The sequence below is a fragment of the Apteryx mantelli genome, chromosome 33 (assembly GCF_036417845.1).
Source record: "Apteryx mantelli isolate bAptMan1 chromosome 33, bAptMan1.hap1, whole genome shotgun sequence".
NCBI classification, from domain to species: Eukaryota; Metazoa; Chordata; class Aves; order Apterygiformes; family Apterygidae; genus Apteryx; species Apteryx mantelli.
This window is the reverse complement of record NC_090010.1, coordinates 1,139,747-1,163,376: the sequence shown is the minus strand read 5'-3', so window position 1 is coordinate 1,163,376 and position 23,630 is coordinate 1,139,747. Positions and strand designations below refer to the sequence as shown.

Below are 23,630 nucleotides of genomic sequence, written 5' to 3'. Positions count from 1 at the left end.
CAGGAGGCTGGGACAGGGGACAGAGGACACAGCCAGTACGTCCCAAGGGCCAAGCAGGACAGAGAGGAGGGAAGAGCAGGTCCCCTCTGGGGCAGCTCCCAGGAGTCATGGAGTTAACACAGGACAGGAGGAGGAGGGCAACAGGACACAACCCTGGCTTTGCACCCCTGTGTGCGCATGTGCTCCCTGCACACTCTGGACACACACACACACACACACACACACACACACACACAGAGCTCCATATTCCTGCTTGCTGTGCCCCATCCCCAGGGGTTGTGCAGGTGCTGAGCCCCATGAACTCACCATACTCTGTGCCACATCCTCTCCTCTCCCCCAGCCTTTGCAACTGGCTTGAGAGCCTCTTAGGACCAGTTCCATCACTGTCTGCCTGTTTCCACAAGCCTTCAACTCTGGAGCATCAAAAATGGGCTGCAGCGCTGCCACCATCCCTGTCTGCTGATGGTGGACATGCCAGTGCCAGGGGCTTTACCCACTGTCACTGTACCAGGGTGTCCAGTCACAGATCCCCTGGGTGGTCACAGCTCCCAACAGCACAGCAGCATGAGGGAGGCCCTGACCTCATCCTGCATGGTTTCATCCTGACAGAGCCAGACATGCTATTCCCTGCCTACAGGGAAGCTCTGGCTCAGGTCCCCCCCTGAGGAAGGGGCATCTTCCAGCCCCAGCACCCCTGGGCAGGCAGCACCATGGGGCAGTCAGGGCTCCTTCCTTCCCCACTGTGTGGCTGGTACCATGGAGTGAATCCGGGCTGCTACACGGAGGAGAAAGGTGAGTGCAGTCTTGCATACAAAAATACTTCTATTGCTCACTGTGCGAGGGCCTCTGACCCTGCTGTCCATGGCCTTCGCCTGCTTGCAGCCCACACGGGCTCCCACGCTGCCTCGTGGCGCTGGGCCTGGCGCCTGCAGCCAGCAGCGTGGCCGAGTGCAGGCTGCTCTCAGCCAGCTCCAAAGCAGCCCCGCTCCCTGTGCTGCCGGGAGCAGAGCTGCACGGCTGCCCTTGCTGTCAGCAGACACGCTGCTGCATCCCTGCTCCGGGTCCCCTCTGGCCCTCCTTCCCCGTCAGGACTCCAGGTCTCGCGAGAGCCGCAGCAACTCCTTCTGGCTGTCGATGGCTTTCAGGTGCTGCAGGTAGGCCCAGGTAGAGACAGTGTTCCGCACGCTCAGGGACTGCTCGGAGCCTGCAACAGAGGGCTGAAATCAAAGCTGGGCTAACGCCTCTTGCTGGGCTCACCAAGCCTCCTGCATCAACACCAGCTTAGCTCACCTACCCCCCTCCATCAGCTCTGGCTCAGCTCACAAGCCCCCATCCATCGCTTCTGGCTTGACTCATCAATCTGCCTCCACCCCTTCCAGTTCGGTTCACCAATCCCTTTCCATCACTTCTGGCTCAGCTCACCGATCCCTCTCTGTCACCTCTAGCTTGGCTCATTGATCTCTCTCCATTGCCTCTAACTTGGCTCATTTAACCCCCTCCGTCACTTCTGGGACCTCAGTGGGGCTGAAGGGGGAAGGGGCAGGAGCAAGTAGGAACAGACTCGCATCAAGGGACAAAGTGATGCACCCAGCTGCTGCCTATGGCTAGAGCCGTATGGCATGGTTAGAGTGCTCAGGCATGTGGGAAACACTGACTGATTCTCCCTTCAGCATGAGAGAGTGCAGACTGGTGTCTCCATACAGCAGCATGCAAGCCACAGACTCATGTTGCTCAGTACAGCAGGGAGAAGGAGCTTAGCCTCCATCCCTGGATACCAAAAGCACCCAGCCCAGCTTTCTCCCGCTGCAACGAGGCTGATGTCCTTGCGGTGTCCCCATGGAACTCCACCATGCAGAGGCACACATTCCCTCGAGCCAGCCTCATCTGACCATATGCAGACCCTGGGGGCGGGGGCTCAGGGGTCAGAGTGAATCAGCAAGCTCAAGCCATACATGTGGAGATCCTCACGGCCTTGGGGTCCTCCAGTCGGTGCGGGGAGCGACTCCGCAGCGGGGAGACTGGAGCTAGGTGTGGAGAGAGAGAAGGAGCTTAGCTATGTCCCCAAAGCTGCCCTATTCCCCTGCCCCATTTGCTGCCCTCACCCATGGGTGATGCCAGCCCAGCCTGACCCCTTGGGTGAGCACTCACCATGCGCGTGGCCCCGGCAGCGCTGCAGGACACGTACAGTCTTAGCCATCATGTGCTGTGGGCAATGCACAAGGGTCACTTGCTGCCACATCCACCATTTTGCTCCCAGGCTGGTAAAACACGGTCCCCTCTGACTTTAGTAGCGGATGTGGCTGCCTCATGCCCTATAAGCCAGTCCTGGGTGCTCCTGTACCATCCCCTTTCTCTGACAAGCACAGGGCCAAGGGGTCCAGCTCCTGCGGGGCTGCACTAAGGCCACAGGGATGCTCTTGATCTGCCTCCCACGGGAGGCTGTGCAGGTCACACGTCCCAGAGACAGGATGACAGGCAGGTCCCAAGGCCCCTAAAGGGTGGAGGGGATGAGACCTGCCCTCCCAGGGGAGAGCAAAGCTGCCTAACTCACCATCTTCTCAAAGTTGATGAGATTCTCAGCCAATGTGCGGTTGCCCTCGTGGATGAATGTCATATCTGTGGGCGAAATATTGGAATCAGACCGAGCCCAGGGCTTGGATTCCTGATTGCACCCTGCTGTGGCCAGGATCAGGGCACAAGACATGACCCCAGCTTTCATCTTGCAAAGAGCAGGTGGTGATGGAGCCATGGGCTCAGTCCTCCCCCAAGCAGTGCCCCGTGCAGGGAAGAGGCTGTGTTTTGCAGGATGGCCCCATGGGATGGAGACCAGTGCCCTGGCTGTGGCTGGTCTTTGGGCCTCATGGATGAAGAGCCTCCATCTGGGTCTAGGAGGTGCTTGAGCCTTTCCCAGCAGCCCCAGTGCCAAAGGGACCCACCACTGGGGAGAGCTGGATGTAGGCCAAGGGTTTCCTGTCATCCCAGCCCAATCTTCCTGCCCTGCACTCCCAGAGGAAGATGTGCAGTCTCCCTTCCCCCCCCAGCTCAGTGCTCACATCCAGAGTCAAGTTACCTACCTTTGAGAAGAAGGGGCACGAAGGGGATGATGGGGGGGCTCAGCTTGGCGACGGCCAGCCGATAGACCCTGTGGTTCCATGAGGGGTCCTGGGGACAGAGTGGGATTTTGGCATGGGGCAGGCAGAGATGCAGTGCCGACTGCAGGCTGCCCGTGTCCCTGGGTGCAAAATGCCTCCAGGGAGGGAGAGACATAGGAGAGGAGACCTCCAATGCCCTGAACCAGCATGTCTCAGAGCTTGGGAGAAAAGGTGGGCACTGTCTCCATGATGTCTCAGTGACCCTGTGTGTTTTGGGAATCGAGGGCAGGAGGGAGCCCTGGCAAGTGCAGGGAGACTGGGGTGACCTGCCCCTTTTTCTGCACACACAACCCCATCCTGCTGTGGTCCCTGGTCCTCCGAACCCTGACCCAAAGCCTGCATTGGAGCATGCCTGCTCTGGCTCAGCCTCTGTGTGGGTATGGTGCAGGGAGGGAAGGGGCCACGCTCACCAGCATCCGCTCCAGCGCCGAGTGCAGCTTCCGGATCTTGTGGGGCAGCCTCTGTGCAGAGAGAGGGTCACCAACATCCCAGCCCCAGCATCCTGGCTCTCCCACCCTCAGAGCTGTGGCTCCCACAAGGTCGTGACAGAGGGGAACATGCCTGCTGGTGGTGGCAGGATTTGGCCAAGGTTCAGCCTGGGCACCACCAGCAAGAAGGCTGAGATCCCAGTGTAATGCCCTCCAGATCTCCAGGGATCTCCTGGTTTTCACCCCCTGTAACGCCCATCTCTGGAGTTAGGCTCTGCGACACCACTTGCTGTAGATTTGGAGCCCATTTCTACCTTGCTCCGTGGGATTTGGGCCCGGGGCTGAATCTAAGCAGGTGTGTGGTCTGATCCTGTCCCTCTGCTCAGTGGGAAATACACTCCTTGTCCTTAGCAGATCTCTCACCAGAAGCTTTTGGAGCATGGAGTCAGCCTTGACCCCAGCAACCTGGCCAGGCCATTGCCTTCACCCCTTGCCCAAGCCAGGGGACACAGATCTGTCACTACAGGGCTTGGGAGACTCTGCAGTGCCACTATGAGCCCAAAGGAGGGCTGTCACGGCTGGTTACCTCCCAGGTCTTGGCAAGGCGGCTCACGGCTGTGTTGCTCACACCAAACATCACCGCGAAGAAGGAATTCAGGTTCTTCTGCTCCTTGAGGCTGCAAGCAAGGGCAGAGTCAGAGCACGTGGGAAGCTACCAAATTGCCCTTGCAGGGCTGGGGCGTGGGCGGCGAGGCACTCACTGTGCAGCCAGCTTGATGAACTTGCGGAGGAGCTGGGCTCGCCTGCCCACCTCGGAGCAGAGGCACAGCTCCGTGGCTACCCAGTACTGCAGCTCGTTGAAGCGCCGCATGACTCGCTCCAGGTTGGCCGTGGTCACGTCATGAAACTTCTGTGGCCTGATGATGTAGTGGATCATTTCCACCTGCAGAGCCCAACGCCATTGCTGAGGCTAGCCGGGGTGCCACGCTGGGTGCAGGACGGGCATCCCAAGAGCCACCCCAGGGTGCAGGGTGGAGGTGTTTTTCCCCAGGCTGCGCACTGCCCTTACCTGGTGGATGCTCTTGAAGAGGTTCCAGTCATAGTCCGTGAGATGGCTGGCCAGGTCCTTGGAGCTGATGAGGTCCAGTGTTTCTGAGGAACCGGTGCTGGGCCCCAGCTGCTCAGGATGGGGGATCTGTGCACAGGAGAGAGGACACCCAACCCCTCCTGCTGTTAGCAACTGCAACAGGGAAGACAAGGATGGCTCCTGCCTGGGGGAGAGGATGAGGGATGGATGAACATTCCTAGCCCTGAGCACTAAGGAGACATGACAGCCACAGACCTCACTCTGGGGAGCACTGGCACCTGATGGCCAGCCCTGCCTGCATCATCATCCTTCCCCTGTGCTGCTGCAGCTGGGGTGGGGTCCGTGGCACGCCAGGCCGGTGCTGCCCAGCCCTGGACTCTCCTCACGGTGGGCTGCCCTGCTGGCTCGTACTGCACAGCCCCAGCACTCACCAGGCCGCACAGCTCCTCCATGCTCACGGCGAAGAGCCTCTCATTGAGCCCCAGCGATGTGAACACCCCCACAGCGTCCATCTGCAGCCCCACTTTATCTGCGGGAGAGAGGACGGTCAGTGCTGGGATGCAGCTTGCTCCCAGGCAGCCAGCTGGGGCAGACTGGTGACCAGCTCCTGGCACAGCCGGTGCCAGCCCTGCCAGGAGTAGAGGAGAATGGGGCAGATTCTGGCCAAGCACCGGGCAAATGCTGCCTTTGGTCCCTGCAGGGAAAACCTGCAGGTGAAGAGAAACACAGTGGCAGCCCACAGTACGTTTGCAGCTCTCCAGTGAAAGGAGAGACTCTGAGGACATGGCAGCCCTGGGAGATGGGGCTCACCTCCAGCTGAATTAACCTTCACCAGGACATGCTCGCCATCCCGGCCGAGCTTGGGGGTGAGGGACCGGAGGATGTCCCGCACCGAAGCGTTCACAGGCAGCACCGTGATGAGGCACGAGTGGTCAGGTCTGTAGATCTCGTAGGGCACTGAGGAGGGAAAGGGCTTTAGTGGGAACCACAGGCTGCAGCCCCTGGGGCTGTCGCGGCCATCAGAGAGGGGACTGACACCCTCCAGCTGGGACAGTCCCCACAGGCGCACACACATGTGTATGACCTGTACCTTTGTCCTGAGCTCTTAAGGCACAGCTGCTGTTCAAAATTGCCTCCTCCTGGCTTGCAAACCAGTTTACAGAGCTCCAAGCCTGGGGTCAAGGTGGGAGAGAGAGGGTCAGTGCAGGGTGCTGTTTCAGGCCCCTTTGCCATCCCACTGGCCATCCCTCCTTCAGAGGGACTGGGGAGGGAAGGGCAGTGATGACCCAGTTCTCCAGTTCCCCACTTGGCACTCACTAGTTTGCAGGGCTGTCCCTTACCTTGGGCTGGGGAGAAATGCTGCCACCTCCGTTCTCCAGCCTGCACAGAGAGGAGTAAATGTGGCGTTAGAGCACAGGAGACCACACGTGGTGCTGGAGACAAAACCAGGTGCTGCGTAACACTGGAGAAGGGCCTGCAGCCCCTAGGATATGGGGTGCCAACAGGACCCACTGAGTATCCCAGCACCACAGAGCACCGGTGAGTCTTGGTGGTGTTTTACACCCCCATGGGGGCTGGGAAACCTTGGCGCTGGGGCCAAGGATGCCTGGGAGCTGTCAGTGCCGTGCCAAAGACATCAAGTGATTGCACTGCAAGCTTGTCTGGCTTGCTAAAAGCTCAGCCCCAAAGAAAGTGCAATTCCCTATGGCCTCCAGAGGTGCAGGATCCAGAGCACATGGACATCAGCGGTGGCACTGGAGTAGAACCAGGCTCTGTTTCAGATGGGAATCCCTGTCCTTCTCCAGGGGACTCACGGTCTGGGCCGCCGGCGATCCTGTGCTTGCTCCTGGACCATCCCACCCAGGCGAGGGTCCTGGCTTGCCAGGTCTGCAAGGTTCTGCGGGAGAAAGGTGCCCGGCACTCAGTACCGCACAGCTGTGGCCTGATGCTTGTGGGACCCTGATGCACAGCACAAGCAGGCTGGGGAGCTCCCTCCCGGTCCCATGGTACCTGCAGCAAGGCCGTGGTGCTGCGGTCGCCCTGCAGCAGACGCCCGTAGAGCAGCACCCACTGGCTCACCAGCCGCAGGATCTTCCGGCGCTTGTGTAGGGAGTAGGTGGCCTTCTCCTGCTCCGAGCCCTCCAGTGGCTCCGCGCGGAAAGTGGGACGAGTCAAGGGGGTCACCACTGGCAATGCAGGGCTGGGAGAGGACAGGGCAGGGAAGGGACCCCCCCATACACCAGGAGGAGAGATGGGGAGGTGCTCTGTGCTTGAGAAACCTGGGGTATTCGGGATTCTCTTGGCTTCCACTGAGGTCCCACTGGGGAGACAGGGACCAAGCTGAGCTGTCCTGGGCAGGGGGATGCGTGCTGTGGTACGGACCCCCAGAACCCCCTTCAGTTGCAGAAGGATATTGGTGCAGCAAGGCTCTGCAGAGCTGGGAGGTCGGCATGAACACGGTGTACGTCAGCAGGAAATCCCCCAGCAGGGTATCTGGAAGAGACCAAATCAGTCCCTGTTTATGCTTCACGAAGCCCAGTGAGCCGTGGCAGGACTGGGCACGCTGCAAGGAGCACGGCAGTCGCAGCCAGACAGCTCAGCTGGCTGGGAATGGGTCACCCATCCCCTCTTTGGGATTGGGACAGCCATGGTCTTTCCTCCAAGAGGACTGTGCTCTCAGTCTTGGACACAGACCGCTATTTGCTCCTAAATGCTGAGGAAAGGGTTGGCCAGAATGTGAGCTTATTGGAATGAAAAAATTAAAGAAACACAAAAAGTTCAGCAGACTTCATTTGGAAAAGAGTTAGCTCACAAAACAGCCTTTGATGAGTCTAATTCGGAAGCACTCATTTTTTTACTCACTGGGGACACCTCCTGGTTTCTCTCTCACCCTATCTTGTTTCTCTCTAAAAGGCAGAGTGAGGTGAAGGGAAGCAATCCACAGGCTCTGGAGCAGCTTCCCTCTCCTGGCCTGAATTTAAGGGTGAGAGAACTGGCTTTTTTGGTTGAACTCCCATGAAACTGATGACTTTGGGAACAAGCCAGAGACATGAGCAGATAAAGGAGGAGTAGAGGAGATTGGGGAGAGCTTAAAGCAAAACCAAAGCAGAGGCAAAATTTGCAGTTTTGCTGCAGCCAAGCAGGACAGCACCAAGTCACAGCCCCTTGCCAACTGGCCGCACCATCAGCCATCCCCACCGGGCAGCCCTTCTCTGCACTGGTCCCCAATCTGGTTCCCCTGCCCCGGCACCCTGCCCAGCATGGGTGGGTCTGAGCCCTGGGCCCAGCTGTATCTGGGATGTCTTCCCCAGGGCAGGGGATGAAGATGCACACGTACCCACAGGGTCATAGAGTGTCGCATCGAGCCTCATGAACTCCAGCAGATGCTCGAGGATCTTCTCAGGTGTCCCAGCCATCACCGAGTACCTGGTGGGCAGAGCACAGGGCACATCAGGCAGCCCCGTGGGAAGGACCCAGCGCTGCAGCTGTGTGCAGGGCCACCATGAAGGGCCACTCAAGGCACAGCCAACTTGGCTAGGCATCCCTTTTCCCCCTCCGAGGACAGAGTCCTCCCAGCAGACTCCTCCAAGGGAAGCTGGACAGTGGCTGCAGTGCCAGCTTGGAGATGGGCCGTGGCCAGCAAGGGGCAGGGGGACAGGCAGAATCAGCTGGGAGCCCTGCAGGCACACGTCCCTCACCCAGGCAAGGAGGGATGGGGACAGGCCGCTGTTACCTACTGCTCCTTGCTGCAGCTGGCTGGCTGCTGCCACCCTGCAGGTTTTTCTGCAGGATGAGTACCACCTTCCCGTGCTCCTTCAGACGCATGGTGTTGGCCTCGACGTCCTAAAGAGTGAAACCAGCCATGAGCATGGGAGAGGGATGCCAGGCTCTGGGACCCTGATCCATTCTTTCATCCCCCAAACATGGCACAGGGCTGCAGAGTGCATTGCTCATGGCCTCCTGCACCGGACCTGGCTGGCATTGCCTAGGGGCTTGTGGACCAAGCCCAGTGTGAGCAGGCACACTGGGTTGTGGGCACCAGGTGATGCCAGTCCAGCTGGTTGCACCCCAAAAACCACATTAGCAAACAGAGGTGCAGGAGAGAAGATGTTCAGGGATGTGCCCTCCATGGAGCCCTGGAGCTGGGAGGCACCATGGCCTCTGTGCATCCCTTAGTCCTGGAAGTAGCACAACGTGCCTCGGATCAAGCAACGCTGACGTGTCTAGGGTCCTGATAACCCTGAGGGCTTCGGGCCTACCTTGAGGATGCGGTTGAAGTCCTGCTTGTCCACGCGGAGGAAGTGGCAGTTGTCCTCCCGCAGAATGATGGTGGCTGCGCGGGGCGCATCGTTCACCAGTGCCAGCTGCCCAAAATCGTCCCCCTCATGCAGGGTGGCCACCAAGCCCTGGGGAGGGTGGGAGGGTGAGGGACAGGGTGGGACCCCTCATCCCCACTCTGAACCAGCAAAGCTGGGTGTCTAGAGTGCTCCATCAGCACCTGGGGACAGTGAGGAGTGGATGGGCCTAGGGAGCTTCGGTGGCTGCTGTGCAGGGCAGGGAACCACGTACCTTGCCGTGGGTGACCACGTTCACTGAGCCCTTCCAGATGATGTACCACGATGTGCCTTTATCTCCTTGGCTGAACACTGCAGAGAAAACTGTGGTGTCCAGCACTCGAATGGGGGAGGCCCTGAGCATCCCATATAGGACTATGAGGGGATCAGCCCTCTTCAGCCACCCTGTCCTGGCCAGCCCCAGGACTCAACCCAGCCAAGGAGAATGGGGCAGGTGCTTTAGTCCCTTCCATCTCTGGTCCACTAAGGTCCAAAGGTTGCTGCAGGACACCAGGAATGTCCACAGCCGATGGCATTGGCTCCAGCCTTTCATCCTTAGCAGGGGACCCTCTCCTAGATGCCAGCCCAGCCCTGAACCTTCTCCTGGAGTGAGAGCCAGCTGAGGCTGTGTGACGCTCACACGATACTCACGCACGGTGCCTGCCCTCTGGTGCGACTCGAACATCAGCACGGACGCCAGCTCCCGCTTCACCTGCAGTGAGAGGCACCCACCCTTAGTGCCACTCCAGCCTGGAGCTGAACAAGGAGGGGACACATTTGGGCAGGGGTGACAGGGGCAGGAAGGGATCCCGGGGTGGTTGGCAAGGGCAGAAGGGGAGAGGAGGAAGATGCCCAGGTGCCACGGGAGGTGATGGGACACTGCAAAGTTTGGGGATAGGAAGGGGGAGGGGGATACATGCTGGGGGGGGGAGCACAGCATGGCCACACTCACTGAGTTGGAGAGATGAGCCACAGCCTTTATGTGTAGGAGCTCCTCAAATATGAGCTCTAGCTCGTCCTCTGTGCGTTGGGTAGGCCTGGGGGGAGAGTGGGAGTAAGTGGCTGTCTGAGATCCAGCTCTGCAGGGTACAGCATCCTGGGAGGAGGCTGTGCACCCTCTCCCTGTCATGTCCTGGGACACAGTCCCATGCAAATGCCCCTCTCCAGACACAACCTGGTGGCAGGGCAACCCCTTTCTCTTCTTGAGGTACTGTCCAGAAGGTGCCTGGGGGTCTGAAACCAGAGGCACTAAACACCCTGCCTGGGTACCACTGGGCTCCTGCTGGGCTCTGAGATCCTCTGAGCCATCTGACAGCCTAGGAGGAGATGCTCGGGTCACCCTGCATCCCAAACCTGTGCAGAAAGCCTTCCCTTGAGCCCTGTCCATGGGAGCCTTTGGCGTCTCCAGCCCCCTGGACCTAAGTGGGGTCAAAATGGGCCCTGTGTCCCTCCCCGGTCCCTGGAGCTAGCCCAGACACTCACGGCTTGCGCAGGGCCATGGTGAGCAGTGCATCAGGGCCCAGCTGGGCCAAGAAGGCCAGTGCTTCCAGCAGCTCCTCCGCATCCCGGAGCCCATTGCTGGGCTCAGGGCTCAGCTCCAGCTCGGCAAAGCGGTAAAACTGAGTGTCCTTGTCCTGGAAATGCCACTCCTGCTTCACTGTGGGGAGAAGAGCGTGTGAACTTGGCTGTGCCTGGTGCCATGTGCATGGCTGGCTGGCACGGGAGATGCTGGCAGCCTGCAGAGCCCAGGGCAACCCAGCATATCCAGCTTGCCTTGCTCTTGGCACCCCAATCCACATCTCTGCCAGCCCCAGAGAGACCTCAACACCATGCAGGGCACCGTTGCTGCCCACGCTCACCATGTGTGAGGACTCCTCCGTCCACCAGCACCTGGCACACGCCGATGGCCTGGCTCCGCGTCTGGACAGCGAGTCCCGCGCTCAGCAGCCAGTCCACCAGCTCCTTCCCGGAGCAGCACTGCCTGGAAGGGCAGACAGCATGAGAAGGGCACTGGTGAGACCCTGCCCAGGATGGGCAAGGTAAATCCCGCCATCCTTGGATGGCTCCTGGGGGCCAGCAGTGTCAGGCCCCTCGCCACAGCCTGGAGCAGCCTGTGGTGCTCCCCAGTGCTGACCGGGTGCTGGCTGTCCCACCTGTGGTGCCGCAGGTGATGCTTGTGGTCACGGATGAGGCTGGGGCAGGTGATCACGAGGTGGCTGAAGAGGAGCTTCCCAGCTCGCCAGATCTTCTCTGAGGAGGCCTGGAGGGGAATGAAGATATATGGTTTGCAGAGGAAACGTGAGCCCCCCGTACGCTCCCCCTTGCAACGAGGACATGGGGAGGGAGGTGCAGACAGATTTCTCTGAGACATCGCAGGGTTTGTCCCCTCAGGCAGGATTTTCAGCCCATGGCAGGGGACTGTGCCACTGGGGCTGGCAGCAGAGGGATGTGCTTTGTACCAAACATCCCCAAAACCCTGTCAAAGGTGTGATACACCTGCATGTACACACCAGCATGGCAACATCTCCATCCCTGGCCCCTGGGAACAGCTGAGCCCAAGGGACTGACCAGCCCAAAGCTAGACTGCTCTGAGCCGAGGACCCTGTGGCATTGGGATGTTCCAGTCCTGTCCTCCCATCACAGCCTTCAAGGTATGTTTCTCTACCCCAACATCCCCCATACTCAGGTCCCAAACTCCTGCCCTTGTGGATTTTCCCTGCCAACACACCTGGGTTAGGCTGTGTCCATAATCCAAGGCAGATTCACTGTCCAAAAGTGGGGTCTGGAAAACCAAAGAGAAGGGGTTGGTGGCTGTGGGGTCACAGCCATTCTCCCCCAGTGTCCTGCATGCCCCAGGAGGGCTCCTGCTTCCTCCAAGGCACTTAACTCCCTGATACACAGCTTCTCATGAAGGACGTGGACTTAACAGGACATGGGCAGAGCTCTCAGATCAGCCTCTGTGAGGGTCACTCATATGGAGATACCTGAGCAGCCAGTGAAGAATTACCGAGGTGATGCGGTCCTGGTGAAGTGGTTTTGGGGGCAAAATCACGCCAGGACACCAGATCACTGTCTTGGCCACCCCAACATTGTGCCCAGCCCTTACCCTCCCTAAAAGATGTTATGGGAAGAGCAAGAAATAAGGTGCTTCTTGTAGCAGGTAATGACTTCCCTTGTCCTAGTGGAGGCTGCACTGATGGACATGTCCTCTACACATCGGCCTAAATGTTTTTTTGACTCCATTTACGCTTTTGGCCTCCACAACATCTTCTAGCAGTCAGTTCAATGCTGATTAAGTACCTCCTCATCTTGCTTTAATCTGCCCATGCCAGCTGTTGTGAGCAGCTCTCCAGCTCAAGGCTTTCTAGGCCCCTAAAATCCTTTTCCCATTTGCCCCTTGCAGGTACCTCCTGGCCAACACCTCCTCCCAGGACATGTGGCTTGTTACCCAGCTGTGTTTCGTTCAGACGGGTCCAACTCACCAAAGGATGCTCTGCAAGACTGTCCTGCCCCTCTGCTTGGCACCCCACCCCCATGCACATTTCTCAGTGCCATTTTATACTTGCCACCACTTAGCATGGTCCCCTGCAAGGATTCTCCCGCTACATCTATTCCTGTTTGACAGCAATCCTCTCTGGTAGCTGCTTTTGGAGAAGGGCTAGTGAGCAAGGTGTAATACCTCATTACCAAGAGCCCTTGTTGCTAGCCAGCGTGGCATGGCTGCAAGCCTGAGTCTGTTATGTATCTGCAAGTACTGTTGTCAGCTGTGCTTGCAATCACATCACAGAAAGCAATCAGGCTTGTCTGAGAAGGTTTTCCACATGCATAGGTGCAAATGGGTATCCCCATCCCCTATGGCTGTGCAGATCAGTCCCAACATCTCGCCCTGGAGCAGTGTCCCTGTGTTACCAAATCCAACTCCTGTTTCCAGGCACAGACTGATCCCCTTTTTTGGACGGACCAAGTACCATCCCCAAACTGCTGCCTTACAGCAGAGAGGATGTTTCAGCAGTTTGGGTCTCAGGTTAAATAAGGTGCTTCTTGCATTCACAACCTGTTTAACCTGCTGGTTTTGTGCCATGCTGTTAGCTGGCCATCCCCTTCCCCAGGACATTGCTTTGTAACTTCGCGCTCGGCTTGCACCAGATGCTGCAATCATACAGGCAACAACTCGCTCAGAGCCAGGCTCCCAGACCAGCCCTTGGCTCCGCTTGTTTAACCGTTTCCGTTAGCTCAGCTGGTCCGGGCAACAATGCCCATACACAGGAGACCAAGCCAAAGTATGACCCAGAGAGCTTTCTTTTTTTTTGTGGTATATTTACACTGGAACTAGCTGGAGTTTCTATTCTCTGTGTATGGGACCAAGGACTTGTGGGGTCCTGCATTTGCACCAGTACAGCAGTGTGACCAGTGATGGTCCCCTGCACGGCATGGCCCTGGCCCCACAGTGCATCCCTGGCCCACTAGTTTAGGGTCACCTACAGTGAGCGACGGATGAGGCTGTGGGACATCATCTCAAACAAGGGAAGGATCAGCCATGGCAGAAGAAGCAGAAGCTCCTCCACAACCCTGGCCACATGGGCTTGTTGCATTCACTTTGCTCTTGCACGCAGGGTTTGCAGCAAAGCTCAGGCCAGGGCTCTGCTCGGCTGAGTGCCCCCACGACCCGCTGCACAGATGCTGAGCATGAGAGTGACAGCAGTAAGGGGAACATGAGCCCTGGGGACCCAGGAGTCTGGCCGAGCTGCCCTGCTAGACAGCGATGTGCTTTCTCATGGCGCAAGCAAAGGGAGAGTCTCTGGACAGCAGCCCAGCCCCAGCTCTTCTCACAGCAGCCTGCACCACGCTGGAGGTCCTGCAGAGGGAAAGCAGTGAGCCGACTGTGCTCTTGCTCTGGGAAACACATCCCAGCTCCTCAGGACAATCACAGAACTGCTCCAGCCCTTCTGCAAGCTGGCACCAAGCGTTGCTGCAGACCTGAGTGTGCAGCGGCGCAGACCCGGCTTGTGGACAAGTGTCCCCATGTGACGTACCCGGGACGCTCTCCCCCCGACATCATTTCTTGTTTCCTTTGGCTCCCGCCGTGCCGCTTTATGATGTTTTGATTGCCACTGCTGAGAAACCGCGGTGGGGGCAGAGGGCTGACGGCAGGCGAAGCACGCACTGAAAGCGGGAGCAGCAACAGCAGCACAAAACTCTGTGCTGAGTCCTTCCGGCAGCAGCCCCACAGGATGCTTGGGCAGCAGCCCCAGGGGACGACAGGCTGGCTGCCCTCTGAGGCTGCCACAACAAATATCTCTGGACTCAGCACATCCACAAATGCCTCTTCACAAACTGGCTGGGCTCCATCCGAAAGGCAGTTACTTTTCTTAGCCCTTCTGGGAAGCTCCTGCAGGACCTTGGTGGGCACGAGCCTTCTCTAAGGGCCACCTAAGCATGTTTGCAGCCAGTCCAGCCTCATCTGCTCTCTAACAGAGCAGTCCCAGCTGTCCTCATCCCCTGATGCACCTACAAAAAGAAATCACTTCTAGGTCTTTTGAACTATTTTATAAGGGAAGATGAAACAGAGTCGAGGGCAGGCACTGATCCTGCAGGCTCCCAGATCCCATCTTTCCCTTCACAAGTCCAGAAATGTCCAAACTCCTTGTTTCCATATATCAGTTCAGACTCCTTGATCTTGGCCTGAAAATTCACACCTTTCCATACTGCTCCCAGTCCCTCCCCATAAGCCTTTTCCATGCTCTGCTTTCCCTCTCGATGGAATAATGTCATGGGGCATCTTGCATCCCTCCTCCCCATGTATTCGACAGGACCGTCCTCCGAAAACCAAGGCAAAGCCCCATCCTTGCTGAATGCAGATGACTAACATATGCTGTACGAAACCTCTGCCTGTTTATTTTTTCCCGCGTCAGCTTGACTTCTAGCCGTTCTCACTTTATACTCATTTTACCTTGTGCTGCCAGCCACATTGGCATTACCGCAATATGTCCTACTTGCATGGAAGGGCACTACCAAGATTAACTCTTCAGACACTACTAAATACTGCTTCATGGAGCAGCTAGTTGAGATATTCTGAAGGGGAAACAAATCTGGATCCAGTTCAAAACACTACAGTTACCTCACAGCGTCCTAACATCATCACCATGTGCATACCAGAGACCTGAAAACAAGAAACCCCCCACAGTTATGTTTAATTTCAAAAGGGGAAGTCCATTAAAATGAGGAAGTTGGTAGATAAAAGAAGGAAGTTAAAAGACTAAAATCCTTGCAAACAGGGATCAAAGACAGCGTGTTTGAGACACAGAGCAAACACTTGCCACTTGTGGAGAAGGACTTCAGAAAGACCCGCAGAAAGCTAGAGTGGCCCCAGGGTAAGGAGAGGCATTCAGACCTGGAAGGCTTTCCTCCAACTTTGAAACTGGGTCCAAATGAGAAAGATGGAAAAGATCACAAACTCCAGCAGGTTATGGGAAAGGCCTAGAAGAGCTGGAGAAACAACTTGCAGAGGGCAGCCTAAGGACTGGACCTGCTGCCAGTCTGTACCACAGCAGATGATGAGGGTCAAGAGCACTCAAGGTGGATGAGGTTAGCAAAAGGAGATGATGAATTCTGTGCCTGTGTTCACCGGGGAGGAGTGTGGGAGGAGCGCATGCCTAAATCCTTTTTTGCAGGCAACATGTTGCAGGACTGGTCTCAAATGAAGCACTGCTGGAAAAAGGTTATAGACTAAATCATGAAAATAAGCAGTTACAAATCACTAGGGCCTGGTGGTCCCCAGCATCTAGAGGAACTTGAGAATGAAACAGCTGATTTACTAAGGAATGAATTGCAACCTCTTGCTTCCCTTGGTACCAAAGAGACAGAGGTAGCAAATATGAAGCTATTTTTCCAAAGTATTTCAGGGGAGATCCTGGAAACTACTGACCAACAAGCCAGAAAGTGTCACCAAACACATGCTGGATACAGTCTGCTCGAATGTGCCAAATTCATTGAGAGAATCTAGGTGACCATGAGATACTGTGAAAGATCCTCATGGGGTTGAGTTATTGCTTAAAAGATAGACATCAAATAGTGTGAAAAAACCTCTGCTTTGCCGGAGAAGGCAGGTTGCTGGTGGGGTCTCATGGAGGGAGACCCAGAGAAGTGGTGAGCAGAGGGATGACAGCACGGGTGAGGATACTCCAGGGCAGAAGAGAGAAGGGCTGGCTGAAAAAATGCAGAGGGACCTCAGGGCACTGAACAGCGGGAAAACAGAGCAGCAGGTAAAATTCAACACAGAGAAATGTCAGTAAGGGATATTAGAAGAAAACAAGCCCAAATTTCCCACACTCCTGGTGACAGGCTCTGAACTGATCTCTCAGGATGGAGATCGCAGCCATCTCTGAAAATGCGAACTCAGATCTCAATAGCTGTAAAAGAGGCAAATAGCAGGGTGGGTGTTAGTAGGAAAGGGAAAGAGAATAAAATATAAAATCTCACTTTGCCATTGTATAAATCCACGGCACACCCATTTCAACATACAATTCGATGTTCCCTTAGAAAGCTTAAAAGAGAAATGGAAAAGACATAAAGAAGGCAAAAAAAGATAGCTCAGAAAGGCCTTCTCCTAGGGGAGAACACGACAGAGCTCTGCAAGACATGAGATGGGGAAGGTGAATAAGAAGCAATTTTCCGCTGTCTCTTACAACACGAAAAAGATGACATCAAATTAAATGTGGAGGACATTTAAAACAATCAACAGCAGGTACTCACAAAACACGGTGCATGGTTAAGCTGTGGTACTCCCTGCCACAGGGCACTGCAGATGCTAAAAGTTTATATGGATTTGAAAAAGGATTAGATAAATTAATGGGAGCTAAAAAATATCTACCAAAGTTTGCTACATGCAAAAACACGAGTTCTAGCTCAGGAAGACTGAGCCACGAGTCACTGGTGGGGAGGGCAGAAGAGAATTTTGAAAAAAATCTTGCTATTTATTTCCCATTTGTGACTCTTCCCCAGGCAACCCCTGTTGGCTGCTGTCTGCTCCAGCCAGACCCCTGCTCCAACGCGCTACAGCCATTCCCATGTTGCAGCTACCTCCTTGCTTGTCTTCCCTTGACTCCCAACTTCCTCTGCACATCCTTTCCGAGGTGTTTATTCATGCAGCTAAGCCTGGAGCTCATCCTTGAATGCTCTTCCCTGTTGTTTGGGATGCAAATTCCAGGCAGCTTTTGTACCTTGCTGTATGAGAAATGGCAAACCGTTCCCTCACGCACAGTGCTGAATTCCTCCATCCAGCTCTCTTTCTCTAAATAGTCTCCTTGTTACTTAAAAATGCACCCTTTGGGAATGGAAAACCCCAGTCAGAGACCTAGTTTTTTGTTCTATTTAATTCAAACTGAATCAACATGTGATGATTTGATCCAATGCTATTTTCTAAGACCAGCTCTTCTTTAATGTCTTTGCCATCTACCAAAGCCAGTCCTAAAATAGCATCACCCTTTTTGGCTTGGGGACTCTCGTGGAGCAATCTGGCATTACGGCTGTCAGGAATAGCTGGGAACTGTCTTTATTAGCAGCACGCACGCTCCAGCCTGCGGCTGCAGCCGCCGCAGCAAATCCCAGCCAGTGGGGCTGGACAGACCGGCTGCCGATTGCAAGGGCGCTATGCAGAGCGGGTCTCACCTGTGAGACGCAGCTCCGCTGGGAGTGTCAGCTCATCCCTCGTGGGACAGGAAATTCTTCGCTGCCAGGCTGCATTTTCTACCCTGTCACCCACATGAATTTGGCCCTGTCACATGTCGAAGCTCAGGATTGCCTAAAAAATACGCTGTGCGCAGCCAACGGGACTGCTCAGCATTTCTCATGGATGGCAAAGTCCTGTAGGCTGTAAGTGTTGCTCCCAGCCAAAAATGCCTCCAGCGCTTGCTCCTCTCTAGCACCCCCTGTCCACAACATCCTCAGCTGCTGCTGAAACTGAGTTTGGAGCAGGCTGAGCTCAGCTGGACTCCCTCAGAGCCTCATTTCCCTGTGCCACAGACACTGATGACCCCTGTAGCCCAGGTCCCAACCCAACAAGCCTTGCAAGATGCCTTCTACCTCTTCCACTACCCACGCGGACTCCCTGGGGCCCAGCAAGGCACCCATGGCACCCCATCTTAATCCCATTCCCCACCCTATTTCCAAATTCTTCCCCTTTCAATAGCCCCTGAATATACTGAGCAACAATGGATATGTCATTAAAATGATGAAAACCCAAGGGAGCATCCCAGCAGTGCACGTCCTGCCTTCAACCTGTCTCTGACCACTCCTGAGTGCTGAAAAACTCAGCCCCAGCGGTTGCCTGCGAACGGCACGGCTCAAACACCTCCACCTGCTCCATCCTCTCTCCATTGCGTCCCAAGCAGGGGATGTTCTGCTACCCAGGGGCAAGGGACCCCAGGGGTTGCCTCTATTTGCAGTCCCTGGGGACATCACCTGGAAATCCTGCAGGGAACAGTGGGTATGGGTGTGATGGTGGTGCTGGCTGTGGGTACCCTGCCTCCTACACTTTCTGCAGGTGACCTTCAAGTGTGCCAGGCTGCAGTCCCTCTCCTGACACTTCCAAAGCCCCCTGCTGAGGTCCTGGCTCCCTTTCTTTTTCCTTTCTGCTCTCCCCAGCCAAGGCCCCAGCACATCATGGGATCCCTCATCCTCCTCCTGATCCTCGCCACACTGTCTTCCATCACCAGGAGAAGGGACCTGGACGGGGATCTCAGTGACTGCAGGGCTGTGTTCGCCCCCTTGTCCGCTCATGGATGCAAGTAGAGACTCCAGGGCATCCCCCAGCTCCCTGGATGCCTGCCAGGAGTAGTGGGGCTGTCAGGAGAGTGACTGCTGTCCCTTTCCAGGGCCCTCTCAGGCCCCTGGCTCCTCCACCACTGTCCTTTCCACGGGCTATCCCCCATCAGCAGTTGTTTTTTCTCCTTGTGTTTCTTTTTCTCCCCAGGCTTTTCCAGATGCTTCAGTTAAAAGAGTGACAAAAGGGGAAAAAAAATGGCAGCTCCATCACCTGCTGCCCAAGAACCCAGGTGATTTCCCATCCCTGCACCATGAGGCCAGCCCCTCCTCGCACCATCTCACCCCCACGGTGGTAGGAGTCAGCGGAGAGCACTGCTTGAGCCTGGCTGCAGACGCAAGCCTAACCCCAGCTTGCCACCGTGTAAATCCAGATGAGTTCTGCTGATACCAGCTCCCATCCAAGTGCTGACCGAGGGGAAAGTGAGATGTGTGAGGGATGAGGGCTCCCACATGGCCACGGCCCTGAATAAACAACCTTTCATCTCTGCTGCATGTGCTGAATAAATCACAGGCTACCGGAAGCTGAAGGCACCCGTCAGACCTGTTCTCCACGCCATGCACTAAGACAGTTAACGCAGTTTGAGCATTAACCCCGAGACAGGATGAGGGTGATATTTACTCAGGGTGCTTTCACCTGCATGTAGGTTATCTCAAGGGGAAGATTTTGTAGGATCCCACATTTATTTCCGGCTGCTTTGTGATGATAGAGACAATTACAAAGCCTGTCTCTATGGAAAGGTCTGCAGCACAGCAGCTGGGGACTCCAGGCTGGCAGTGGAGGTGGTGGGCACTAGCAGCACAACAAGTTGGCATCTTCTGGGCCAGGTCCTCCTTGGAGGCTGTCTGCCTGCTCTGCCCTTGTTGCATTGTGCTGCTGCTCACTCTGGGCAGGTTGAGAAGGTGTGAGCAAGCCCAGCTCTGGCTGAACAGCAGTGGGAGGGACAGCCCCCACTAAAGCCTCAATTAAGGAAGCCAAGGGTAAGACTAATTAGCTGCAGGATCTTTCTTCACAAATGAATTCAAGGAAAAAAAACATCTACTGAGGGGAAACCAAATAGCCCTGGCACCTCCTAGCACAGGCAGGAGGGTGAGGGAGGTGGACACTCACCGATGGGTGCATGGATGGGTGCTGTGCCCTGCAACACCTGCCTGGCCGATGGTCTGTCCTGAGCCGAGCAGACATCTGCTCACACCCTATCCAGCTCAGGCTGCTCCCTGGCCCGCACCTCATTTCCTAGTTCTCACTTCTGCAAGACCTCAGTTACCTCCTCAAGCTCTTTCCATGCCCCAGGGCTTTTTCCTCCTCCTCTGGGCAGCCCAGACCAGAGGAAGAGTCCTGGCCCAAGCCAAGAACATGTACCTGGCAGTTTGCAAGATGCTTAAGAGAGATTGGGGGAGTGGGAGGAAAACAAGCGGCTCTGCAAATGCGGCAGGTCCCTGGAGACGCTCCCAGCCTGGCCACTCTACTGCTGCGGCTGGGACACCGCGACTTACTCACTGTACAAACTTTCCTGAGCCTCGTGACTGCCCTGTGGAACAGGAAACTCTCCGGCAATTGTAGAGCAAATGTTTGCAAATCCGAGCCAGGCTGTGGCCGAACCACGGAGCTACCTCCCATGGGACCTGGAGGCCGATGTCACCAACTCTGTGCAAAGGCACCAGCTGGTCCTCAGCACCCACCAGACCCCAAACAACCCCTTTCCCTTTGCTGTCACCTGGTAGCTGAGGAGACGCAGAGCGGGGAGGCCTTTCCTTGAGGCAGAGGGACAGAATATCCCACGGTCCTGCTCAAAGCTACACTCACAAGGACAGCAAAGGAGACTGAGAAAAACCTTCCCTGCCAGGGACGACCACTCAGAGGGACTTTTCCTGAGTGACTACAACCCTGCTGGTGTTTTTTCATTGCTGGACCATCAATGAAAAGTCTTATGAATGTCCTAAAAAGTGTTCCCAAAGCATGCTTGCTCCCTAGCCCTTTACCTACCACGGGTGCTGCACCGTTCCCGAGTCTGTCCTGGGCCTGACTCACAGGATGCCCTCCCTGCCCTCACCCCCCTGCCTGATTGTCACAGCATCTCAGCCGCTGTCTCCAAACGGCTTCCTAAGGAGTTGCCTGTTTCCATCTTCCTGCTTACGGGACACAAGGGCACTCAGATCCTGTCTGTCTCCAGAAATCCGGCAGCTGCAGGCGCCTGGCCAAGGCTGGGAGCGACTGTTCCGCGCTCGCGCGCTGCTTTGTTTGGGATTCCGAGGAAAACAACAGAAGTTATTTCAGGCTTTACGGCTCCGGAGAAAGTCCTCGCCCATCCGCAGCCTCCAACAACATGGCAGTGAGCCAGGCTCCTGCTTCCCCCCCCCCCCCAGACCCTTGCTGGGGAGGGGGGCTCCGGAGGGCATGCTCTGCCCCCTCCGTCATTTTGCAGGCTCTGGGGCCATAGAGACACAGCAGGAACCTGCATGGATAACACTTGTACTCAAGCATTGCAGTGGTTCTTGGAGGGGTGAAGCACAGAGCTACTTTGGGATGCTGGTCTGCGATGCACCAGTGATGCCAGGGAATGGGAGCCTGAACTGGAGTCTTGTTGCTAAAACCAGGGCTGGGAGAGATCTGCTGGGCACAGGAGACAGGCAAAGAGGTCCCCAGGAGGTATGAGACGAAGTCATGGTCACGAGGAGGAGTTCCCAAGAGCCAAATGCTTGCAGAGTGTTGGGGACGAGTGGAGAAAATGTTGCTCCTACGCATGGCCAACTGGCTCTTCCCCTGCCTGCTCCTGGCCCAGAGGAACAGGCACACTGGGAGCACCCTCGTACCTGTGCATGCTGGGGAAAACGTCGGCTGCTCTCCCACTCCCTGCAAAGATCAGATCTTCTCCCTTCAAATGACGCACAGACATACCCATGCACGTGGGAGCCGCCCAGGGAGGTGACATTCCTGCCATGCTGCACGTGCCACCGTGCTGTGCATGCCATGCTGGGGGTGACTGGGGTGCCGAGCTGAGCAAGGGGCCGAGCGAGCATTCCCACCTGTACAAGCTCTCGACAGTGTTTTGTCAGATGTATCCTGGCTGGGCATTTTAAAATAGTACCTCTACATCCTGCTGCTTTCCTGAGCTCCCTGGTTTTTGCCACTCTGTGCATTTAGTTAAGAAAAGAAATTGAGTTCCTACAAACTCAAAGAAAACAGGAAGAAGGGAAAAAAGGGAGAAAGCTTTCTTATTTGTAAAGTAACTTGTGCACCACATAAAAATGCTAAAAAAGGCGGTTGTTGTCTCCTTACAAATTTTACTTTTTACATCAAAAACCACTGGCCTCAGGTGCCCCCCTAGCTCTTGTCAAACAGTGTAGGATGGAGAAAGCCTGGAGCAAAGAAGCTCTGACAGATGCGCGCTTGCACAGCTGGGACGGGTGAATGCCTGTGGCCATGCACCACAGTCACCTCCCAGACCAAAGGGGACAGCAGGAGGCCGAGAGTGGGAACTGGATGTCTTTTGCACCCCTCAGGAGACCAGCAGCTCTTGGCAAGGGGAACCGCACTGACCCCGGGCTGGAGGACATGATGTTGAGCACTGTCCTGCTGCCAAGCGACAGGTTTCGCCTGTAGAAACAGTCTGACCTGACGGGGAAGGAACATTTTGAACTCTGCGTGCTGCAGAGGCAGAGACGCGGGGACGTTGTTTCCTGTTCACACGCTCTGGGCTTGTGTGCGCTCCTCGACCGCTGCCCAGGCGCTGTGCACCGGAGCACAGTAGCACAGGGCTCATTTCATGCCTCGCTGCGAGCTACGCCTGGAGAAGGGGTTAGGGCAGCCGGCTGCAGAAATGTTTTCACTGCACACCTTGCCTTGCAGCGAGCAAACAAGAGGGGGGAGCAGGGTGCGGGTCACAGATCACAGCCCAGTGCCAGGCTAGCTGGAAAGGCAGGCAAAGGCCGGACCTGCCCTGCAAAGGCTTGCCCAGGAAGTGGGTCTGGAGGCTGAGATAAGCCAGCGGGGCCCCGCTTGGGTCTCCCAGTGCATCCACCTCGCCGTCTCCCCGTTAACACCCCTAACCCTGCAGCAGCATCCAGCCCTTGCACTGCGGCCAAGCGAAGACCCCCCGCAAGCACCCTGGGAGATGATGCAAGGGGCAGTGCCAGGGTGGGGAAAGGAACCAGCTAAGGGGGGGGGGCTCCTTCCCCTCGGGGTCTGACCCTTGGGGCTCCCTGCACCCAGCAGCCCCGAGGCAGCGCTCGGTGTGGCCCGTTGTCGCCGGGGTGTCCCGAAGCGGGGCTTGGCGCTGCCTGCCCCCCTCACATGCAGCCCGCACTCACCCAGCGGATGCCCTGGATGCGGGGCAGGCTGCCCCCCTCGCCCTCCAGCCGGATCTCGTAGCTGGAGCTCCGGAACAAGTGCATCTTCTTGAGGAGCACCGAGAGCCAGTTCCCGTCAGCTCCGAGCCCGCCGGGAGGCGTCGACGAGGGCGCGCCGGGGCTCGGCTCCAGCCCGGTTCGCCATGTGCCCTGCCGGCTCCGGGCCACCGGAGCGCCCGGGCGCCGCCGCGCCGCCTCCCCGGTCCCGGCCCCGGTCCCGGCCCCGGTCCCGGCTGCCGCCCCGGCCCCGCGCACCTTCATGCGGCGGCGGCGCGGCGGGGCGAAGCCATCGCGGCCGCAGCGCCGCGCAGCCCCCGCGGCCCCGGCTCCGGCTCCGGCTCCGGCTCGCCGCGGCGCTGCTCGGGGGCGGGACGGGACGGGCCGGGCTCGGCGGCGCCGCCGCCGCCGCCGCTGCCGCCGCTGCCGCCGCTGCCGCGCCGGGCTGGGCGCGCCCCGCCCC

The 23,630-nt window shown here is 56.9% G+C and overlaps 1 protein-coding gene across 1 annotated transcript; it reads right to left on the bottom strand.

Moving 5' to 3' along the window:
- Positions 1 to 809: 809 nt before the first annotated feature.
- Positions 810 to 23,431, bottom strand: RAPGEF3 (Rap guanine nucleotide exchange factor 3). The gene is made up of 27 exons (XM_067314055.1): positions 23,132 to 23,431; positions 11,730 to 11,783; positions 11,155 to 11,261; positions 10,861 to 10,982; positions 10,484 to 10,658; positions 9,954 to 10,038; positions 9,653 to 9,713; positions 9,237 to 9,313; positions 8,927 to 9,073; positions 8,401 to 8,510; positions 8,005 to 8,093; positions 7,082 to 7,160; positions 6,678 to 6,828; positions 6,482 to 6,564; positions 6,008 to 6,047; positions 5,758 to 5,839; positions 5,478 to 5,624; positions 5,099 to 5,196; positions 4,650 to 4,775; positions 4,342 to 4,523; positions 4,167 to 4,257; positions 3,563 to 3,613; positions 3,075 to 3,162; positions 2,552 to 2,616; positions 2,149 to 2,203; positions 1,953 to 2,024; positions 810 to 1,204 (listed from the first exon to the last, which is right to left on the bottom strand). The coding sequence occupies exons 1-27, from the start codon at positions 23,429 to 23,431 to the stop codon at positions 1,086 to 1,088; spliced, it is 2,856 nt and encodes a 951-aa protein (XP_067170156.1). The 3' UTR covers positions 810 to 1,085.
- Positions 23,432 to 23,630: the final 199 nt, after the last annotated feature.